Genomic DNA, 24778 nt, shown 5'->3' with positions numbered 1-24778 from the left:
TAGCAGAGGAATCTGGGTGCATGAGGTGTATACACGAGAGCTGCCTTTTTCCCTGTAGCATCCATTCCGCTTTGTTGTCAGCCACCTGATTTTAAGACTTATTTGTTGCCAAGGAAACTAGATGCTTTTTGTCGGCAGCTTTCATCTTGCTAAGATGTTTCTGGTCACTTTTTAATGAATAAAAACTTGACAATATTCTGTAAAATACTAGTGTGAATAGTATAAAAATAACGTTTCAAGAGGCTATTAAATTTAGAAAAGAAAAATTCTAGGAACTTAAGAAGTACTTCAGGCCACTCCTGTCAGTGCCCTCCCCTCCCTGCTTTGACTTACAGGTCTTTGAAAAGCAGTTAGTTCTATAATTGCTGGTATTCCCTGTAGGCAGCTCTGAGGTATGCACTTTTGGTTACTACATCAAAAGGCATAGCAAGTAGTAGAGAAGAATAAGTGGCTTGTCTTGATCCACTTTGTGTAGTAGTAGGAAACATTTCCCCACTTGTGTTTGTAGGCGTGGAAAATTAATTTCATCAAGCAGTTTTATTAAAGGTTGCTGAAAAGCATGTAGTTATGTCCACTTTAAAACTTCCTTGAGTGACTAAATGCTGGTCATTTAAAAAATGATTTTCAGATTTTTTTAGTGCTGTGTAAAACCATTGAGAAACTTATATTCCCTGTTGAAGGATATAACAGTTAATCTAAAATAATTTTGTTATGTGTGTGAGTTAAATTTTAATTCATGTTTAGGAGAGATGGGCAAATACTCTTAAAATCTTATGTGACTTTCCCATGAGTTGTGTTTTTGTTTTTAAGTTAACCAGGTATCTTAATCTTCACTAAACTGTATTTATTAATTCTGTTTTCAGAATTTGCCTCAACTATGAGCTCCTCTCTAATTCTGTCCATCTTGGATCATTCAGTAGTCACATTATGTATGAAAAGATTAAATCAGTTACTTGCAACATGGCACCATTTTAATAACAGTGGCAGGGAAAAATAAATTCAGGAGTTACCTACTTTGATTTCCTCCCTTGCTAGTAAGGGTTATGTGAAGTATCAGGCCTTATGTGGTAAGGCAATCAGGCTTACAATGTCATCATTGAAACATACAAAGTTGTAAATTGTTAAATGATAAAGTGAATAATAGAACAAACAAATACTTAGAAAAGTGGAAGGTGAGAATATAAATCAGTTATCTAACAGAGGTGAAGACTTATTATGACTTTAGGCTGTCACTCTTACGTGTGTGAGGTTATTGATCATAGTGGAAAATGGAATGACAAAGTGTAAGTGGTTCTACAGAACCCAGTGCTACTCTGAGAAAAGAACTTTTCTCCTTAAATTTTTTTTTAATGTTTATTTTTGAGAGCAAGCGTGTGCGAGAGGGACAGAGTCAGAATTTGAGCAGGGAATGGGCAGAGAGAGAGAGAGAGAGGGAGAGAGAGGGAGGGAGACACAGAATCTGAAGCAGGCTCCAGGCTCTGAGCTGTTAGCACAGAGCCTGACACGGGGCTCAAACCCACAAACCGTGAGATCATGACCTGAACCGAAGTCAGACGCTTAACCAACCGAGCCACCCAGGTGCCCCAGAACTTTTCTCCTTTAAAGGACAGAAGTCCTATGGGTAGTTACAGTTTCTCCCTTTGTAGGGCCACATTGTCTACTAATGTACAGTTTTGGCATGCGTACCAGACTGACTGTCAGTGTGCCGGTAGATTACTTATTACCATTTAGACCAAAAAAGCACAAATTCATTTGTTGTATATATTCATGAACATGGAATAAAAATGTTTTTAAAGGATGCCTTATGTTGTAGGTATATATTACTGCATTATCTAATTAATTTTGTATCAGAACATTTCCGTTTTAAAAACAATTTCCAAAATGAAAATGAAAAAGTATTGCTATAAATGTGTTTCCAAATAAGGTGATAATTTTTAAGTTTTTTGGGTTTGGTCTGGGATTTAATGATGATCACTTTCTTTTGCAGTGGAATCAAATACATTGCATTTCTCATTTGCTTCTTTGAGAGGCAGCCTAATTCTAGGCTTTAGGAGGTAAGATGATTGCCTTACATAATGTTCTATGCCTGATTGCTCCTGTTTTTTTGACTTGCTGTGTAAGGAAACATACAGATATTCTTGTCTTCCAAATCTTTCCATTTGCTAGTTACCTGAAATAACCTTACCTGTTTTCTTCTTCCTGTTAAGTAGTTGACTTGAGTGCAGGCAGTCTTTTATATCATCGTTTCCAAGAAATACACACAGATTTGGTAAAGGTCTTGTATCAGAGAAGAAAACACTGTTTGAAAATGGCAGGTTGGAGTTCCAAAGTTGTATGTATGTTTGAATGGTACTTTGAATATTTAATTACAAGGTGACTTTAGTGAGGATAATACTACTGTCTTCCTCTGTGTGCTCAGGGGATGTTAATGACCTTTTTCCTTCTTAGTGTTGTTATTTTCAAAATAATTCAAACATAATGAGTTGAAAGAATAGTAGAGGAAACATCCACATACCCTTTATGTAGAGTCACCATTTTTGATATTTTGCTATATTTGCTTTCTCAAACATATATGTACACACAAGCACATATGTATATGTGCTTTTTCCATTTTTGCTGAACCACTTGAAGTTGTAGACATCGTGATTCTGGATCCTTCAACTTTTTTCTCTTTAAGAACAAGGCCATCATCGTGGGGCACCTGGGTGGCTCAGTCAGTTAAGTGTCTGACTTCGGCTCCGGTCATGATCTTGCGGTCTGTGGGTTCGAACCCCATGTCGGGCTCTGTGCTGACAGCTCAGAGCCTGGACCCTGCTCTGGATCGTGTGTCTCCCTCTCTCTCTGTCCCTCTGCTGCTCACACTCTGTCTTTCTCTCAAAAATAAATAAATGTTGAAAAAAATAAAAAAAATAAGGTCATCGTCTATATAATCACAATACCGATATCACTCCTAAAATTTAATAATATTATAATACCATCTAGTATACATAGTTCATGTTTAGATTGTCCCTAGTTCTAAAAATTTCTTTTATAGCTATTTTACTTTTTGATTGAGGATTCAGTAAGTGCATGCATTGCATTGGTTGCTGCCTCTTTATATTCTCTTAGTCCAGAACAATTCCCCTACCTTCTTTTTGTCTTTATGACATTAACTTTTTTGAAGGGTCCCAGGCTACTTGATCTGTAGAATGTCCCTCCCACATTTTGTATTCATCCAGTTTCTTTCTCATAATCAGACTCAGGTTGAATATTTTTAGCAAGAATACTTGATAGGTGATGGCATTTCTTATTGCAGCAAGAGATACAATGTTGGTGCCATCAACTGAGTTTGATCACTTGGTTATGGTGGTGGCCGCCATGTCTCTCTTGCAAAGGAACCTCACTCCCTTTGTGATTAGTGAGAAGTCTGTGGGATGATACTTTGAGACAGTGGGTCTATCCTCTTTCACAGAACCTTTCATTCAGTGTTTTTTAGCAGTCATTGGTAATCCTTGTTGAATCAGTTGTTCACAGTGGTAATTACAAAAGGACAGGTTTCTAATTTTGTTTTCTAATTTCTAATTTCTGATGCTAATCTCAGTAATTTTTAGCCTGTTTCATCGGTGGGAACACTAGGGTTTTCTGTAGACCTCTCCAGCACCTCCCTTGCAGGCCAGGAGAGGTAGAACAGGTCGGTGGGATTCTGTGTTGCTACCGTTTCTAGTGTGGTTCCACTCTTTTCAGTCATAGTTTTGAATTAGGTTGAAACACAAACCAAGGGCTGTGCCTTTAAAGTTTAAAAATGCAAAATACATAATTAAGTGGATCAAAATGCTAGTAGAGCCAGATTTTTAAAAAACCCATAAAACTAAGTAAGAACCAGGGTACATGAGTGACTCAGTTGGTTAAGTATCTGACTCCTGATTTCGGCTCAGGTCACTATCTTACAGTTTCGTGAGTTTGAGCCCCATATCTTGGGATTCTCCCTCTCTCTCTTCCCCTCCTCTGCGCTCTGTCTCTCTCAAAATAAATAAGTAAACTTAAAATAAAAACCCATAATATATTATGAAGTGAAATAGTAACATTGTCATTTGTTTGTCCTTGAAAGTTTGTTATATAAACTTCCAGGCCTGTGTATTTCCTTCTTTAACTTGACTGATTTTATGTTTTTGTAGTCCACTTGAATGGCAGTTGTTATATTTCACATGTCCTAGTCTTCTTAAACAAGGTATTTGGACTGTAAAGTTGGTCCAGTGTGACGGAGAAAAACCACGCTGTACGTTCTGGTATATACCTAGGTCGGTCATTGAGCTGGGAGTGCCTCAGTGATTGAAGTATGCAGAGTTGCTTGCCTCTACACTAAATTTGTTGTGTTTTCTGTTTCTGCTTTTTAAAAAATGTTTGTTTATTTTGGGGGGATGCAGAGAGAGAGGGAGAGAGAATCCTAAGCAGGCTCCACACTGACAGTGCAGCTGAATCTCACAAACCGTGAGATCATGATCTGAGCCATTATCAAAAGTTGGATGCTTAACCGACTGAGCCACCCAGGCACCTCTCTGTTTCTGCTTTTTAATTTTGTGTCATCATCTTTGCTGTAAGAGCTTTTGCTTTGCTCTTGACATCTTTCAGTGTATTTAAGTAACCTATGCATCCTTCAGTAATTTGCTATTTTTGATTTATTGTGGAGATTGGAGGTGCTGGTTGGGATCAGACTGAAATGTGGTAAATAACATATGGGAACTTGTCCTTTATCTTGAAGAAAGTAGACTTAATTGGTGCAGTGCGGAGGCTTGGCTGAGGCAGAGATACATTTAGAATATATTTTAATCTCGGATATATTTCTAATTTCTAGGAATCCAATTTGGATTTTTTAAACATATCTTCCATATCTCCTTGACATGCTTATGCTTTTTTTTTTCTTCTTTCATGACTAAATGGAATATTGTCGATAGGTGTTTTGATGTGTCTGTTAATTCTATTGTTTGTATCATTTCTGGTCTGTTTCTATTGGTTAAATTTTTTCTCAGTATACATCATTTCTGTTTCTTTGTGATTTCTGATTGGAGGCCAGTTGTAGATTTTATTCTGTTAAATGTGGATTTTTTTTTTTATTCCTTTAAATATTTTTGAGCTTTTGTTCTGATGTTTTAAGTTATTGGAACAGTTTTCTTAGTGCTTGTTGCTTTTATGCTTTATTATGCAGGACTAGATCAGCCTTCAGTCTAGGATTATTCCCAGTAAATTAATCCAGCTCCATTATTGAGGCAGTATTCTTGTGAGTATTTTGCCTGCTAGCCCATGTTTTTTTTGTTGTTGTTGTTGTTGTTTTTTGTTAGTATTTTTAAATAATTTCTACACACAGCATAGGGTTGAACCCACAACCCCGAGATCAAGAGTCACATGCTCCACCAACTCCGCCAGCCAGGCACCCCTAGACCATGTATTTTTGAGATCATTGGGAATGTGAGCTATTACAACCCCTGTGTGAGTTTTGGGAATTGTCTTTTTCAGTCTCTCAAAAGGTCTTGGATAGTTCCCTAGGCTGCAGATTGTTGCCTCACTCAGATGTGATTGTAAGTACTCCGCTAAAGACTGAGGCCAGCTCTGCAGATCTCCAGAGCTCTCGGCCAGGGTCTCTTCTCTCTGGTAGTCTACACTGCAACAAGTTGTAACTAGTCCCTTCCAGGAAAGTATTTTTAAGTCTTCAGGTTCAAAACTGTTACATTGGTGAGTTTGTCTTATTGTAGATACAGAAAAGTTTCAGCCTATGGTAATTTGGCATTATTCATAGCATATTTTTAAGCATTTGTAACTAGGTGATTTCTTTCGCTCTCTCCCACCACAAAAACTATCAAAAATTCGGAATGTAATCAATGTTGTTACAGTCCAGTATCTTAGGATTAATGTAGCTTTCTGTTCTTTTATTTGATGCTGAATCAAATAGTATGTATATTTTAAAATCGCTTTGCAGGACATTTAATACAACTATTAAAACAGTCACCTATTCCATGCTTCTCTAGGGTCTTGTACTCTAGTTTAGAATTGGCTGAATGAGAAGACAACTGGGTACTCATCTGCATTCCCAATAGAGTCCAGATTAACCCTCAGCAACTGCCGGGAGGATGAACACAGAAGAGATTCACTTAGTTACTCCTTACCAAAAGTAAGGACTATGAAGGATTATTCATAGTCATTCGAAATGTAAGAAGTTCTAGAGCATTAAATGAGATACCGTAGTCACTTTGGCTAATCATAAGGGAAACTTGAATATGCATTTCAATACTGGAATGCAATTTTGGGATAGTTCTCTACCCTTGATATAAACTGCCTTTTAAAAAAAAGTAAAATAAAAAAACTAAATAAACTGCCTTCTAGTAGTATGTCCAGGGTCTGTGAAGAAATAGTTCCTAGCATGTGTTCTGTAACCTGTTGGCCCAGATTAATTTTTTATGCTATCCCACAATAGTTTTGAAATACCAATACTGTTTTCTCCATGTCTTCTGAGAGTAGTGTTTGAGCTAGTATTTCTGTAAATTGATCATCTCAAGACCTGGTCATTGGTTACCAATCAAGTATATGCCTTTCTGGGGTGCCTGGGTGGCTCATTTGGTTAAGCATCTGACTCTTGATTTTGGCTCGGGTCATGATACCAGGGTCATGGGGTTGAGCCCCGTATCGGGCTCTGTGCTGAGCATGGAGCCCACTTGAGATTCTCTCTCTCTCTCCCCCTCTCACATTCTCTCTTTAAAAGAAAAAGAAGTATATGCCTTCCTAAAATTTTCCAGTTTATAAATTGTCTGTTAACATTTGTAGGCAAAGTCACCTGTAGAAAACTATTTAAATTCAGTACTGCTTAGTGAAGATGAGATTATTTAAGATTATTAGGGAATTCTTAACTCTAAACTTTTTTTAAAAAATAAGGCTGTTTTTAAGTCTATTTTAAAGGGCATTTTAGATCTGACTGATAAAGTTAGTAAATTCCTATGTCAGATTCAAGGCAGACTGACATTAAGTATGAGTAAGACTTTTCTTTCCTCCTAATAATAGTGCTAGCTGAACAAAGTTCAAATAAGAAAGAGGGCAGTATACATATTATATATTACTGAAAACTACCACCAGAAATATTGAGTCACTTCTAAGACACAAAATGTCGCTGAAGCTAGTTCACAACTTGGCTGGGAATATACCATGTCAAAAATATACCATGTCAAAAAGATAAATGTTTCCAAATTGGCATGCTAGTTTTTAAGTCTTTTTTTTTTTGCCACAGAAACAGAGTTCTGTGATAGAAGGAGGGATTTCCTGACCCAATGGCAATAGTCTAAACTTGGCAAGTAGGAGTTTGTTTATTCCATTGAAGTGGTGCTCCTTTCCATGTGTTGGGAAAAAGAAATGAAGTTTCTGGCATTACCCTATTGAATTCACCAAGTTAAATGCCGGATTGTAAGGCCCTCTTTTCAGTCAGAAAAGATGCTCCCATTCATGACATCTTTATAGGAACAGAGGAAGTATTTCATGAACTATGGTTTAAGTGCTCAGAAATTTTAACTTATTTGTGTGTGCCAAATGCTGGGACCACAAGATAATAGGTTCATCCTTGAAACCAAGGATGAACAGGAAATTTACCATCACCAAGTTGTTCATAGTTGGGAGACCAGAAAGTAAGAAAGCACCTGCAAACTGGTCTTGATCATTACCAACGTGTAGAGGAGAAGGTACTATGTCTTCTACCAAGGTCAAGGGAGGGATGAGTCCGGGCTAAGATGTGCAGAAAAGGTGCTGAGCTGAGTATTAAAGGATGAGTAAGAATTTAAGGCAAAGGAAGTACATTCCAATGATCTCTTCTAAGTTGTGAGGTTTGGACTTTGAGTCATGGCTTTGAGCCATTGAAAGATTTATGTAATGAAGGTAAGGCTGACAGTGGATATTCAAAGAGGAGAGAAATGGGTGCAGGTAAGGGAAGGTGATCCACAGTTTGTGGGGTCCTTTGAGTTGCCTTTTGAGGGACCTGTGAAACTTTACTTAGCTGTTTAAAAAATTTTTTTTTTTAGAGATGGAGAGCACAGAGAGGGGCAGAGAGAAAGGGAGGGAGAGAATCTCAAGTAGGCTCTGCATTTAATGTGAAGCCCGATGCAAGACTCCATCTCACAACCCTGAGATCATGACTTGAGCCAAAATCAAGAGTCAGATGCTTAACAGACTGAGCCACCTAGGCGCCCCAGATGGATTTGTTTTGTTTTGTTTTGTTTTGTTTTGTTTTGTTTTAAATAATCTGTGTGCCCAATATGGGGCTTGAACTCATGACCCTGAGATCAAGAGTCACATGTTGTACCAGCTGAGCCAGGCTTTCTCAGTCTTTCTCTTTCTACTGTACCTAGCCTTTCTAAGTCTGTTTCATCTTCTGTGAAACAAGGAATTTTAAAACCTACATGCAGGATTGTCTTAAAAATAAGTAAAAAAATATGAGGTACCTGGAACTCAGTACAGAGGATTGCTTAAGGAGCAGATAGGAAGGAAATTTTTGAAAGGAGTCCTTTGAAAGGAGAAGCATCAGTAGGAGACTGGTGGAGAATGATCAACAACACAAATCTCAAAATTTAGTCAAGGGAGATTAAAAAGCATTAGTTGAAATTTGAATTGAGATTAGTGGTTATTTTAGCAAGAGTACTTTCAGTGGAGGTTTGAGGCCAGAGACCAGATAGCAGTGAACATTCAGTGAAGAAGTGTTGCCTTTTCTTGACAAAAACTTAGTTTTAAAAGATTCTGTACTTTTTCTTTGAACCTGTGCCATCCATCATGAAGGTTCACATTCAAGGTAATGCTTTTAGTCATTGTCAGTTGTTTTAGATAAATGTACAGTTTTGAAAGTTTATTTCTATGCCTTTCCTAGGTACTTATTGCCAGGTTGGAGGGCAGTTTAGTATCTTAATATTTTTTATTTTATGTACATTGATGTTTGGTGAGAGATACGATTAAGTAGCTTTTCTTAAAAAAGGAAGCCCAGCTTATTAATGTTGAGCATTGGAATAGAGATGCAACATTTAGACCAGAGATAGTGTTTGTCTTTTTTTTTATTATTTATTTATTTATTTATTTATAAGAATTTTTTATTTTTTATTTATTTTATTTTTTATTTTTTTAAATTTACACCCAAATTATTTAATGTTTGTCTTCTACTATGGAGTTTTCAAACATTCACAAAAGTAGACTCCCAAGTACCCATTAGCAAACAGTTAATATCTAGACCATCTTGTTTCATTTGTCTCCTCCCCTGCCCCCACCCCCCGCCCAACTTGGACTGTTTAAATTACAGACCTTTTGTCATTCTACCTATAAATACTTCAGTATACACCTCAGAACTTACTTTAAATACAACAACATGACCACTATAATATCACACCTGACAAAATTAGCAGTACCTGAGAAGAGGGATTCATCAGCTTCCCAAAAAGGGGTCCAAGATACCAAAAAGGTGACAAACCACTCTAAGTCTTGCCACTTACTGTTGTGTGCTTTGGGGCATTGGCTTCTAACTTGCCTGCAAACTTCCCTGCTTCTCACTCCCCCACCAACCTGCACCCCTACCAATTCCTTAGATGTGGTAGGTACCCATAGGTTAAGATTCCTAGGAATTAAATCAAAGCTGTTTCTGGCCTGGTCAGAAAAGATGCCTTATTTTTATCAATATGGACTTTACTGTATCTTACATTCACTGTGTGGCATTATATTCTCATATCTTGAGTTCTCACCCTTCTTTCAGTTAACTATTTGGCAAAATAAAAGTCTTTTTTTTTTTTTTTTCTTTTCTTTTTGCATATGGAAACGTCAAGCAGTCCAAGGAGGCTGCACTGTAGTCAGTGGATGAGCGAGATGAAAACTGTCATTAATAGTTGAGACATTGTTTTCTGCTACAGCCCTAAGCTATGATTTTTAGGTCAGTTTATCATTTCTTCTGTTAACTGATTTCTCAAATAATTTTTCCCAAATGAAAATAAACACTATACTAAACACAGGGCTTCATACACATTTTTTTCTACACCTATAGCGAAGAGTCCATCTTCTTTTTCCAAAATTCCTTAATGTGCATCAGTGAGAGGGATGATTTCATCATGCATGGACATGTTTGTAGTTTTTATTTTGAAATAATTATGGAATCATAGGAAGTTGCAAAGATAGGACACAGAAGGCTTATGTGCTCTCTACCCATTTCCCCCCACTGGTTATATCTTACATAATTATAGTACATTATCAAAACACATTGGTATAATGTGTGTGTATAGTTCTGACATTTTACATTGTGTGTGTAGCTTTGTGTAACCATCACTGCAGTGATGATAAAAAACTACTCCATCACCACAGTTATCCCGCATACCCCCCCCCAGGACTCCCCCTGTAGTCCTACCCCTGCCCCCACCCCATCCCTAACCTGTGGCAACCACTAATTTGTTTTCAATTTATATAATTTTGTTATTTTGCAAAGATAATATGAATAGACACGTTTTGAGACAGGCCTGTTTTTACTCAGCATAATGCCCCTGAAATTCATCTAAGTTTTTGGTGTGTGTTGATAGTGCAGTCTGAAAAAAATAATTTTTTTAAGATTTTATTTTATTTTTATATTTTAAATGTTTATTTATTTATTTTGAGAGAGAGAGAGCGCATGCACGCGCATGAGATGGGGGAGGGACAGAGAGAGAGGGGGACAGAGAATCCCAAGCAGCCTCTGCACTGTCAGTCAGAGCTTGATGGGGGACTTGAACTCACAAACTGAGACATCACAACCTGAGCTGAAATCAAGAGTTGGATATTTAACCAACTGAACCACCCAGGCACCCCTTAAGATTTTATTTTCTTTTGTTTTGTTTTGTTTTGTTTTATTTTACTTTATTTTATTTTATTTTACTTATTTTTTTTAATTTTATTTTTTTTAATTTACATCCAAATTAGTTAGCATATAGTGCAACAATGATTTCAGGAGTAGATTCCTTAATGCCCTTACCCATTTAGCCCATCACTCTTCCCACAACCCCTCCAGTAACCCTCTGTTTGTTCTCCATATTTAAGAGTCTCTTCTGTTTTGTCCCCCTCCCTGTTTTTATATTATTTTTGCTTCCCTTATGTTCATCTGTTTTGTCTCTTAAAGTCCTCATATGAGTGAAGTCATATGATATTTGTCTTTCTCTGACTAATTTCACTTAGCATAATACCCTCCAGTTCCATCCACGTAGTTGCAAATGGTGAGATTTCATTCTTTTTGATTGCCGAGTAATACTCCATTGTATATATATACCACATCTTCTTTATCCATTCATCCATCGATGGACATTTGGGCTCTTTCTGTACTTTGGCTATTGTTGATAGTGCTGCTATAAACATGGGGGTGCATGTATCCCTTGGAAACAGCACACCTGTATCCCTTGGATAAATGCCTAGTAGTGCAATTGCTTGGTCGTAGGGTAGTTCTATTTTTAACTTTTTGAGGAACCTCCACACTGTTTTCCAGAGTGGCTGCACCAGCTTGCATTCCCACCAACAGTGCAAAAGAGATCCTCTTTCTCTGCATCCTCGCCAACATCTGTTGTTGCCTGAGTTGTTAATGTTAGCCATTCTGACAGGTGTAAGGTGGTATCTCATTGTGGTTTTGATTTGTAATTCCCTGATAATGAGTGATGTTGAGCATGTTTTCATGTGTCGGTTGGCCATCTGGATGTCTTCTTTGGAGAAGTGTCTATTCATGTCTTTTGGCCATTTCTTCACTGGATTATTTGTTTTCTGGGTATAGAGTTTGAGGAGTTCTTTATAGATTTTGGATACTAATCCTTTATGTGATATGTCGTTTGCAAATATCTTCTCCCATTCTGTCAGTTGCCTTTTAGTTTTGCTGATTGTTTCCTTTACTGTGCAGAAGCTTTTTATTTTGATGAGGTCCCAGTAGTTCGTTTTTGCTTTTGTTTCCCTTGCCTGTAGAGACCTGTTGAATAAGAAGTGTCTGTGGCCAAGATCGAAAAGGTTTTTGCCTGCTTTCTCCTTGAGGATTTTGTGGCTTCCTGTCTTATATTTAGGTCTTTCATCCATTTTGAGTGTATTTTTGTGCATGGTGTAAGAAAGTGGTCCAGGTTCATTCTTCTGCATGTTGCTGTCCAGTTCTCCCAGCACCATTTGCTGAAGAGACTGTCTTTATTCCATTGGATATTCTTTCCTGCTTTGTCAAAGATTAGTTGGCCATACGTTGGTGGGTCCATTTCTGGGTTCTCTTTTCTGTTCCATTGGCCTGAGTGTCTGTTCTTGTGCCAGTACCATACTATCTTGATGATTACAGCTTTGTAGTATAGCTTGAAGTCCAGGATTGTGATGCCTTCCTGCTTTGGTTTTCTTTTTCAAGATTGCTTTGGCTATCAGGGTCTCTTCTGGTTCCATACAAATTTTAGGATTATTTGTTTTAGTTCTGTGAAGAATCCTGGTGTTATTTTGAGAGGGATTAAGATTTTATTTTTAAATAATATCTATCTGCACCCAGCATGAGGCTCAGACTTACAACCCTGAGATCAAGAGTGGCATGCTCTACCGACTGAGCCACCCTGGCGCCCCCATTCTGAATATGTTTTTAGAATAAAAAATAAGTGCCTTGTTAGCTCCATATACCAAAATTCAGTCCACTCACAGCTGCCCAACATCAAGTTTAAAAAGGTATAGATTTAAAAAGGCTTGTAGATTTTGTGGGTATTTTACCATGTAAATATGTATATAGTAAATATAGTCTGTAAGTTTTAGTAAATTATATTTGCATTATAAAATTACCATTAAGGGGTGCCTTGGTGGCTTGGGTGGTTGAGTGTCCCGATTCCTGAGTTTGGCTTGGGTCATGATCTCACGGTTAGTGGGTTTGCGCCCCGTGTCAGTCTCTGTGCTGACAGTGTGGAGCCTGGGTTTCTGCTGCTATCCCACTCATGCTTTCTCTTCCCAAAATAAACAAACGTTAAAAAAATAAAATTACCATTAAAACACATAGTCTTTTTAAAGTAGATGATATATTTAAATTAAATGTACAGAACTTGTAGACATTAAATTTATGAAGCTTAAAAATAGTGTAAGACTGGTTACACTGGTTCACTGGTTATCCTGTTTCATAAATGGCTTTTCATTTAAATAGGAGAAATTTGGGTGAGACATTCTTTTTGCTTTCTTTGGAGTAATTTCAGATGTATAGAAAATTGGAAGGATGGTACAAAGAACTCTTATATGCCCCGTTTACTAACTTTTAGCATTTTTCGACATTATTTTTCTACATTATTATTATTCATTCACTCTATCAATCAATATACACCCATGCTTATTGTGTGTATGCATGTGTACATGTGTCAATCAATGTACACACATATACATAATAAAATTTATGATTTCGGGGGGGTTATTCTACAGAATAAGGATATTCTTTTTTTTTTTTTTTTTTTTAAGGTTTTATTTTTAAGTAATCTGTATACCCTACAAGGAGCTTGAACTTAGAAGGGTTACATGCTCTACTGACTGAACCAACCAGGGGCCCCGCTACACAACAAGGATATTGTTACACAACCACAGCACAGTTTACAAATTCAGAAAATTTAACATTGATGGAATACTTTTATCTAATATGGCTCTTTTTATTCTAGATAGATAGATAGATTTATGTATGTATGTATGTATGTATGTATGTATGTATGTATGTATTTCCCCCCCTCTCTTCCAGAAGCTCCTTCATGGATGGATGTTGTCCTTTTTCTTTAATTTTCTCTAATCCAGAATGTTTCTTCAGCTTTTGTCTTTTACGACATTAACATTTTGGAGGAATACAAGCCAGTTATTTTATAGAATATTCCTTACTATGGTTCCCCATGATTAACTTTAGGTTTTACATTCCTGCCTGGAGGAATACCACTGGAGTGATATTCTGCCCTCAGGGAGTTAAATCTAAAAATCACACATTGTCCATCAGCAATGTCCATTAGTCTAATTTTGATCACCTAGTGAAGATGTTGTTCAATTTCTCCATTATATGGTTTCTATCTTTACTAAGACAAGTAATAAACAGTCTGAGGGCAGATGCTTCGAGAGTATGCATATATATATCCTGCTCTTTCAAACTTGGACGCAAAGATTTAGGGATGATTCTTAATGAATCTTGTTTAAATTAATCATTATTTTGATTGAGTTCAAAGAGTCAGCCTTTCCAGATTATCCCAAAAATTCAACTTAACTTTGGAAAAATTTATTTACTTATTTTTTTTATGGCTTTTATCTGCATTGCATATAATAGTTGCCAGTGTGTTGTGACTTACAATGTTTTTTAAGCCTCTGGATTTATTTTTAATCCTTTGCTGCCCTCTGCAGGTCTATGGATATAAATCTTTGGAGCAAGGTAAGTACTCCTAATAATGCAATTCATAAGGTGATTTCTAAAATGCTTTTAAGAGCAAAAGTTATAGTAGCTTCATACATTTATGATATATTATTATAAATTAATGAATTTTAGAGTCTTGAAATCGGTAGTTTTCAAACTGTCTTCCTAGAGCCTGAAATTGATGATTGTAGTGATCCTTGACTTCGTCCTAAATTCTTCATAAGGTTTTCATCTTTTCCAAAGGACAGCTGTTAACATTATTGCAGTGACATTTGGCATAAAATTTAATAATTAGTTTTTAAATTATATATACATATGGACATTTGTGTGTCTCTGTATATGAATGATGTATAGATCAATTTTAAATTGCTAGTTTTTTAAAAAGTTAATTGCTTTTATGCAAGAAGTACCGTTACCCTTATGCTGAATTGCAGGAAACATTTGTAGCTAAATAAAATCAGAACATACATCATTAACAGGAATTTCCAATTTGTATATTTTTTAAAATCTAAATTTCCATAGGGGTGCCTGGGTGGCTCAGTTGCTAGAGCGTCTGACTTCGGCTCAGGTTATGATCTCACAATTTGTGAGTTCGAGCCCCGCATTGGTCTCTGTGCTGACAGCTCAGAGCCTAGAGCCTGCCTCGGATTCTGTGTCTCCCTCTCTCTCTGCTCCTCCCCCACTCACGCTCTCTCTCTCTCTCTCTCTCTCTCTCAAAAAGAAATAAACATTAAAAAAAATTTTTTTTTAATCTAAATTTCCTTTAATTCTGTTTTAAGTATTACTTATACTGCCAAACTATACAGTCAGTTATAACTTATGCTTGGGATATCTGTATTTAGAAATGATTTTTTGACTAGAAAGATTTTTTTATTGGTTTATTCATGAAATGTGTTTTTGTTCAAAATTTAGTATTAAATGTGGCTATCTTATATCTATTGGATGGCTATAAATTACAACTTCTAGTAGGATTATATTGTCTATCTTCTGTACATGTCTGTGTTAGTGAAAAATAGTTTGTAGGTAAGAACTGTTTCATTTTACTTTGTTTTTAAGTACTGTCTACCTTAAGTAGAGGTCTACCTATCCTTTGAATTGCCATTAACTGCAGCATGATTTACATGGTGGAATAAAGTGGGATGTGGCCAATTTTGCCTAATTTTCTATATTAGCAAATAAATAGTAGTAGAAGTAACTGCATTTTGAGTTGTCAACACTTGTAATATGTGCCAGGCAGTATTTTAAGAGCAAATAAATTCAGTCGTAGAATACCCATAAAGTAGTTTAGAATTCTTAACTCCCTTCTTACTATCTTCAGCCCAAGGATACATAGTCAAACACTGTGTCCAAAAGTCACAAGTCAGTACTATAGGTTTTGTAATCATTTTCATGATGAAATACATATTTGGATTTCTTTTGTTAAAATTGGCTTGCAGAATTAATGTCGAAGAATTAGTGGTGTGTATGTCTTTGAGTATTTGTGCATTCCTCTGCTAAGAATCCTTGAGAACAAGCACATTAGAGCTCTTGACCCCTTTGGTTTTAATGCCATTGAAATGACTGGGAAAATGTCGTTGGAAAAAAAAAACAAAACTAAAAAAAATTAAGCTATTTACGAGTCCAGGATATTGTTACTTTATTACTTCTGTAATACTTCATTTAAAGGTGGAAACTGGCCCAGTGTCAACAAGACCAAAACAACATGATGAGAAATAATATTGGTTGGTAATTCCTATAAGCTCTGTCCTGTTTCTAACAATTTATTTAAAACAATATATAAACAAATCGGTTTAGTGACATTTCATGAAACACTGTAGTTTTTCTTCGACATGGATTTGTTTTGTTTTTGTTTTTAAAGACCTATTATTTAAAAACGAAACAATCTCCTTGGCAGGTGGGGTAGTGTTGAATAACTGTGATATAGAATAATACCTTACTGGGGAGAGGTTTTATTATTTCAAGAATTCAATTTCAGATTGTATTTGTTCTTGTTTGCTTCTCTGGCTGCAATGCACGCATTTTCTGTCTTACCAGATAACAGAACTGTTGTACAAGGATGGACGTTATTGCCAGGAGCCTCCAGGACCAACGGGTAGCGTTTCAATTTCGATGATTGTAACTTATCCACAAATCCATTCTTCTGTGTAATGATGGGCTAGAAGGATTACAGCAGTAAACATTTTCTTTTTGAAAGTGAAATTTGAAAACATTTGGTTATAAATCTTTATATTGATAACTACAACATTTTGAGATCTATGAGGTGTTTGGTTTTATCATTATAATTTTTTTAAAGACAGGGTTGGAGGCTTTTTCCTTCTTAGATATTGAAGAAATGCCTCTTATAGCACCTACCAAAATAGGCTTACAAACCAGTATTCTTAGTGTTTGTTATTTTAATGTTTTGGAGGTATAGTTAATTTTAAATTTGTAAGATAGTAAAAGAGATCTTTAGATTTATTCCTACGTAAATACAATTTATTATCCAAAATGCCTTATTTTGACATTTAATGGTTTTTGTTTTCCACCTAATGAAGCCTAGAATATATGGTTTTCTTTAAGAAGGTACCCTTCTTGAAAGTTCAGATTTTCTATTCTAGGTATTAACATATGGCCCTCTACATTTTATGCTTGAACGCATAGGAAAATTACTGTTGTTACAAAACATCTTTGTTAATCTTGGTTTTTCATTGGCTAATAGGCAGCTCTCCACAGGATTACTGTATCTGCTTATTAAAATTATTTAACTTTCTGTACTCAACATTTAGCAGCCATTTCTAATTTTACGTGTTCCCCAAATATTGTCCACAAAAAAAAAATTAGTACCGAAATGTGTACAAGGCATTTATTTATTCTTCCTACTCGTGATTTGGACAGGAAAGGGGTAAGGCCTTGGGCAGGACCACTTCTGTCACAGAGTGGTGGAAAAAAATAGATTGAAGTAAGATTCAGTACTGAAAAGCTGTCACTCGGTCTGAAAATAATTAATATTCCTTTCACTCACCAGTTAGATATGTGCTCCCAAACCACATAATCTCTATGCCTCAGTGATCATTGTTGCCATTTCAGAGCCTCTCATCAGGGTGACATCTCACACCAAAATGATTTCTTATAAATTAATCTTGATAACATGACAGTCTCAGTAATTTTAGTGGAATGCTTTCTCTTGTTTTTTTCCACAGAAGCTGTTGGCTATTTTCTTTATAACTTGATTGACAGCATGAGTGACTCAGAGGTACAGGCCAAGGAGGAGCGTTTGAGACAATACTTCCATCAGCTGAAGGAGATGGTACCATTTCATTTTTTGCTATATAATGCCTGTCCTGTCTGACATGTATCTATTAGATTTGAAATTGCTGCTTTTAAGTACAACCAGACCACTTCTCAATGACATACACGAGTTGGAGACTTAAATTATGTCTGAGATAATTTCTGTTAGACAAATTTCAGTTTGGTTGTCTAAAACTCAGGATGTTTTTTTTTTTTTTTCTTCCTCCTTTCCCTTTGCACAGAATGTAAAAATTCCTGAAAATATCTACAGAGGCATTCGTAATCTACTGGATAGCTACCACGTTCCTGAATTGATTAAGGTGTGTGAAATAGTAAACTTTTTCAAAATGCTTGATTTATATATAAAAGCATGTTAAAATTTGACTTAAGTGTGATGCTTTTGGACAAAAAAAGTTTACGTGGCAACCATGGAAATAAGGTTTTTTTCATTGATGGTTGGTAAATATTGCTTATATATCTCAAAGAATGTGTTTAAAAGATTAATTACAATGGTTAATGAAGTATGAATAGAATTTCTGGAAGATTGAAAATATGAAAAAATAGTAAAATGAGCTGAAACTCCTAAAATCTGCTTTTGACATTTGCTGATATACTTTTCCATATGTTTTTTAATTCTAATTTAAATCTCAATTTTAGGATGTTAATATGTTGGTTGACAGAGAGAAGATAGACTCTCGAAAAGTAAGTAGGTTTTTTGAGTAGATTCTAGATGCTATATAACCACCACATTTAATGAGAATTCTAGATTGTGTCCTTATAAAACCAGTGATTCCTAACATTTTTGTCATCAGTACATATCTAAGAAGTTAGTAACAGCTATTCCCTATCTTAGAAAAATCAGCATATCTAAGAAATTCGCATATGTATCTCAGGAACTTCAAAAACCCTTGGAGTCCATCCACATCCGGCTCCCCAGATTAATATCCTTGATAGCACTTTTGACATCTAGGAAAGGTCAGTTTAAAGGGAAGAATGACAAGGGGTACATTTTCTTTTTGTAGTAAATTTTTCTTTTTCACTTCCTGTAGACTACGCAGCTTACATCATCTGTTTTGGAGTCTACACTTGAAAAACTAAAAGCTGAAAATCAACCTATAGGAGATGTCCTAAAACAACTCATACTAGTACTTTGTTCAGAAGAGGTAATATTTGTTTAAGTATTTCAAATATGCTATTAAGGTAAAAAAAAAAAAATTCTTATAGATAAAAGTAAGAAAGCTAAATATAATATTTATGATTTTCACAATTGATTATTATACATCATGTGTGAAGAGTGCAATTAAATGAAAGGTTAACTAATTTCAGCTACACCTTGAATGGCATGTTTTCGGGTTGCTGTAGTTTGTTTACGATAATCTGCAAAGTGAATGATAGTAACAGCCGTGATAGGTTTATCATACATGCCAAATGTCCTTTCAAGCCATGGCTCCGGTCTCTTATATCTAGATTGTCAAGCAACTGATACATGCAGTAGTCATTTGCAAGTCAAATATTACTAGGTTGTTAATGCAGGGATTGAAATTCCATTTTCCTGCTGGAAAAAAGCTCTTTCTGAGATAAAGGGTCTCTTGCATTTTTTCAGCAGGCGTCCAGCTGTACTTTGTGTTCGTTTTAGTGTGTGTCTGCAATTTGTGGTATATCACTAGACTTTTTCAGTTTCTAGTTCAATATGATTTGGTTGTATGCCTGTGTTTTTAGGGGAAAAAAGCATAACTGAGTTTAAGATTATAACATGGTACTGTTGAATTGTAAAATATTGCTTCACTTGGATATTAAAGTAGACTGTGAGGAGCTTTGCGATGATACATATTTCTCTGTGTGGACATTGGACTGTGAGTAGGAGCTGACTTGGTACACATTTAATTTGGACATCTTTTTTACAATACAGTACCTACAGTACCTACAAAGCTAAAACATCAGATTTGGCATAGCAGCTCATGTTGCGTTACATGTAACAAATCTTTTAAACCCTACATATGTATCTTGGCTGCTTTTGAAAGGTGAATAAAAACACCCCAAGGAGAAAGGTGAAATTATTAACACCGGATCCATTTGTTTTTAAAGTGCCATTAACTTTTTCTACACTCCGAGTGTTAAGCTTAGAGATTTTACATTTTTACTTTTATATCATTTTATACCATCTTCCTTCTTTCTTTTTTACTTCTGTCCTTTATTTTAGAACATGCAAAAAGCTCTTGAATTGAAAGCAAAATATGAATCGGACATGGTTGTTGGTGGCTATGCAGCTTTAATAAATTTGTGCTGTCGACATGATAATGCAGAAGATGCATTGAACCTGAAACAAGAATTGTGAGTACCCTGGCACTGGAACAAATCATCAGCATTTATGCGGATAGTCAGTCCTTCATGGATCATGTAAATTGAATATTCCTCTTATAGAATGTAATTTTTAAAAAATCTTTTTTGTCAGTGTTTTTTGAAATTTCATAAAATGACTCCCTTTGATTAATTGCAGCTTGTTTTCAGCAAAGAGTCTTTGTTTAAGTATGATAAGACATCCTGTGCCTGAAAGCCAAGGATTTTTCCCAATTGATTATTTTACAACTGCATATCACAACAGGGGTGATTATAAGGCTTAACATTCCCCTTTCTGTTCTGTAGTGTGAACAACATTCTGTCCATTTCTCAGGTATCTTTGGTTTCCCATCCTGATAGATTTTTTAATTAAAAATAATGTCTTTGAGTATTTCAATGTTTATCACAAAGTTAGAATCACGTAAAGTGCCACGAAGCAAAGAGTTCCTTCGTTTGTAACATTTGCAGATGGTGTGATGCAATAAACATGTAGTGTTAGGTTTTTACCCTTTTGTCACTTTGAGTATAATTACATGTGAATTTGAATATGGCTTCAAAAATAAACCTTCACAGAAATGTAGAGGCCTACGCTAATAACAGTTCAGAACAACTGATGAGTTTTTGAAAAGTGATAACATGGATATTGCAGTTCTTTTCACAGTCAACTTTTAACATAACATAAATGTGCCTTTAATTTTTAGTGACCGTTTAAATCCATCTGCTGTCCTTGACACCAGCAAGTATGTAGGCCTTGTAAAAGTATTGGGAAAACATGGCAAGCTCCAAGGTAAGCCTCGGCACATAAAGGAAATAGGTGATGCAAGTATCTTGCCACTGGAATAACATGTGAATTGATATTAATGGTATATCATGTCCTGCAAAGTGCTTGAACACTTTGCATACAAATTTGCATGTGAATCCATCCAGAGCTGCGTGGACAGTGTAGGCCATTAGTTTTAATGGATTGGCAAGCTTGTCATTTACATTTGCACAGCTCAGTGCTTTTTGCATTTCTACAGCTAGTTTTTATTAGCATTGCTGTTTGGATTGAGTTTGAAGATCATGACTTATGGCACAATTTGCTTATATGCCTGCACTAATGGCTTTGTTTTTGCTTAAGAACATCTGAAGGCTGAACGTAAAACCTATAAACATACCCTTTATTTAAGAATATGATTTCTGTTGTAGTCTTTGTCTTAACTTTTAATAACATTAACAAAAAATGCATATACCTTAATAAGTTTTCATTTAGAAGTTTGCAGGGAAAACCTTGCTGATTTTACAACTGAGATGCATGCTGTAATTTTCTCACTGTTGAGATAATACTAAGCCTAATTACTTACACTTGATCATATATTCTTACTGTTTGCTTGTTTCTTAAATTTCTCATTGGGCTTGATTTTGAAACTTCCTTTTTAGCCTTCCTCTCCTTTTTATTTCTAGAGAAGATATTTAAAGAAAATTTTTACAGTGAAAAATGTAAGGAGGAAATACTTGATCTGAACGTTGAATTTTTTCTTGGGACGTCCTTCTAATACAGAAAACTCTTTATAAGCATTAGCCTGCTTTTTAAAAATCACTTTTTGTAAAACGGTCAAAACATTTTGTCTGGGCAATAATTAAGAACAACATTATAAAAACGCACTTATTCCATATCCTAAAATGTTTGTTTCTGCCTTCCTAATGAAGCTTAATGAATCTAATGTATTAACATGCAGTCTTTTGGAAAGCTTTCATTGGCTCTGCTTGGCTAATTAGTATCGACATAGCAAACAGGCCCTATCGGTATCAGACCATTAGTCTGGCTGTATATACAGTGTAAACACATCTTTATTATCTGGCCTCCTGACAAGCCATCTGCTGAAGAAACAATGATGTGATTTAGCAGATGTTAGCTTTGAACGATAAAAGCCTCCATTTAGGAGGATCTTACAGCTATAGGGCAGACCGTACAGGGTTATGTGGTGCAGAGTGGGCACACAGTCCCTATCTATAATTTGTAGTCAAAGTTGCAGGGAAATGATAAAACCATGCTATTGTGGATTTATAATTGTAGTCTCGTTTAGAAATGCAAGTAGTAATTAACTTGAAATCGGCATTATACACTAGAATTTACATTCCTGCTGGGCTTGAAATGCTGTTTTAATAGCAGTTTGTTTTCCCTACATGAAATTACCTAAGGGTCTTTTGTGTTACTTCATTGTAGATGCTATTAACATTCTAAAGGAGATGAAAGAGAAGGATGTTCTTATCAAAGATGCAACAGTCTTGTCCTTTTTCCACATCCTGAATGGCGCAGCTTTAAGAGGTGAAACTGAAACAGTACAACAGTTGCACAAAGCCATCATGACTCTGGGGTTAGCGAAACCATCCACTGCCTTAAGTTCCCCACTGGTCACTCTGTATCTGGAAAAGTAAGTTAAGTGAATTATGAATTTTAAATCTTGGTATTCAAATAATGAGGCTAATCATTTGGGAATTACACTTTGTAAATACTCTGTGGTGCTATGGAAGCCTTGGAGGTTATTTACCACAAATAAGAGGACTTTTATGGGCTAGATGACGTTTAAAATGACCAGCAGCTCTGTGGCCCTATGGCTTACTTCTCAATGGATTGGTCTGCGCTGATTTTTTTTGTGGGGCATGTGATGATATCACATGAAATTGAATCTAATTTTTCCCAGTTATGAGCCTTAGAGGTGTTAATTATTAATATAAGAAGGAAGGATTCTCTGGGGCTTTTGATTCTGCATCCTGATTGTTATTCGAGTAGTAATGTAGCAGCATCTCTTTGGTGCTCCTTTTCTCCATGTTGTAATTGATTTTAATAGTATGTGCCATTACAGGTTTACTAGCTTTGATAAATGCTGTAGAGGATGTCTCTGTGCGTTGGAGGAGGAAGATGAATTTTGTTGATAGGGTGAGGTTTACTTAGTTTGAAAATTTTTACATTTGATAGCAACTGATATGCTTTAATATGCCCAATTTAAGGTATTATTTGCAATACAAATCATAAAAATCAACCCTGCTCTCTTGCAGTGAGTAAAACATTTTAGTAAGACCACTATGCACCCTTTATTATATCTTCTTTTCCTTTTGCATTTGTTTTCCCTTTTTTTGCCTTTTTAAAAAAAATTTCTTACATCTTTCCTCTTTATCATCTTTTTCATGGTTTAATGCAGTTTTTAATTTGCCTGTTTTGTGATTGGGATTTTCTGATTTTCTGATTTTATTTTAATTCCACTGTAGTTAACATAGAGTTATATTAGTTTCAGGTGTACAATACAGTGAATAACAATTCAGTGATATGTTAGTCAGTGCTCATCAAGATAAGTGTAGGGATTTTTCTGATTTTAGTATAGATACTGCCCTATCAATGCCAGGAAAAATAAAAGATACATCTTAATCGTTCTCATATTCTTCCCAAATTTCTGGTAGTTTTCCTTTATTAATTAGAGGGTATAATTAATTGAATATAATGAATGGTTTATTGTTGAATTTTTTTTTTAAGTTTTATTTATTTAATCTCTACACTCAGCGTGGGGCTCGAACTCATGACCCCAGGATCAGGAAGCACATGCTTTCCCACTGAAGCCAGCCAGGTGCCCCTAGTATTGAATTCAAAATGGGGAATAAAAATCATCTTGGCTCCATGTTAGGAAATGTAGATATATATATATTTATACACACACAGATACATACATACATATATATGTTTGATGAAACAATTTGTCATCCAATCAAAAAAAAGCTTATCAAGTTAGATGATTGGCCACATCTTAACCTCTACAATCTCAGCATTACATCCTTTTAAAGAAATAGCGATTCAAACAATTACTGTGTTACTGAGTTCTCATGTTCACAGCCAACTTTATATCGAAATCCTATAATTAATATGCTTCCTACTAGAATTTTTTTGATTGTTTGAGAGACCCATCTCTGCAAATTGCATGTGAAGCTCTGCTTAGGGATTTGAAAGAAATGGGCCCAGTGCCCAGAAGAATTAGGCCCTCCTCCACTACTGGGCAAAAATAAAATAATTAACAATGAAAACGAGGCCATGGTAGAATAGTATCTTACAAATAGAAATACTTTGAATACAGAGAAGACATGAAAGTTTTCTGAAAGAGGTCTGCAGATGGGGCTCATGAACCAAGGAGAGCTTATCCACAGGAAAATGAAATAACATGGAATCTACATGTTAACCTAGAGCATGCTCTGTGCTTCTGATTATAGAGGACAGTCAGAGATTTGTAGATCTCAGGAAAATTGGGCTGTCTCTCTTAATTGGGCTAGAGAAATCTAAATTAGTATCTTTGCTTTTTGATTTCTTACTACTTTCAGATACATAGAGAAATTATTACCCACTATTTTGATTTGCCTAGTCTTTTTTTTTTTTTTTGGTATCTCTGCAGAGGCAGTCTCCATGACAGAATCTTTCAGTTTATCTTAATAAAAAGGTTTTGTTGACTGTTTTAGATAAGTCATGAGAGTAATAAAGAGAAGACAAAGGAAATTTCCTTTTTATAGAATTGCAGAAAACAGTAGTTGCACTTCTAGTCTGGGATAAGTTGGAGGAAAAAATTGTCTTTGAAACTTTTTTTCTGTTGTGTTTTCCGTAACTGGTGGAACATAACTAATTAATTCAGAATCATGACGAGAGCAGTACAGGGATTAACTACACTAGCCTGCTAAAAAGTCCACATGTATTTGATTTGATTAAATATGTTTAATCTTCAATAATATCATGTAATTGACCTCAGCAGGTGTGAGCTCATCTAGAGAATGAGCCTTATTTATTCAGACTTGAGATAAAAT

General features: G+C 35.6%; 1 protein-coding gene across 1 annotated transcript in view; it reads left to right on the top strand.

The window, feature by feature from the left end:
* LRPPRC (leucine rich pentatricopeptide repeat containing) overlaps nt 1-24778 on the top strand; it is a 107481-nt gene that overhangs the window by 32936 nt on the left and 49767 nt on the right. Inside the window, exons 14-23 of the mRNA XM_019466137.2 lie at nt 1988-2054; nt 14347-14374; nt 16391-16448; nt 17536-17642; nt 17866-17943; nt 18281-18325; nt 18673-18786; nt 19824-19954; nt 20662-20747; nt 22167-22374. Of these exons, the coding sequence (XP_019321682.2) occupies nt 1988-2054; nt 14347-14374; nt 16391-16448; nt 17536-17642; nt 17866-17943; nt 18281-18325; nt 18673-18786; nt 19824-19954; nt 20662-20747; nt 22167-22374 (922 nt within the window). The remainder of the gene's footprint in view (nt 1-1987; nt 2055-14346; nt 14375-16390; nt 16449-17535; nt 17643-17865; nt 17944-18280; nt 18326-18672; nt 18787-19823; nt 19955-20661; nt 20748-22166; nt 22375-24778) is intronic.

Source organism: Panthera pardus, unplaced genomic scaffold, assembly GCF_024362965.1.
Source record: "Panthera pardus isolate Hobbes unplaced genomic scaffold, ASM2436296v1 HiC_scaffold_25, whole genome shotgun sequence".
NCBI lineage: Eukaryota > Metazoa > Chordata > Mammalia > Carnivora > Felidae > Panthera > Panthera pardus.
The sequence above is the reverse complement of the archived record's forward strand: the minus strand, read 5'-3'. Positions and strand labels throughout refer to the sequence as shown.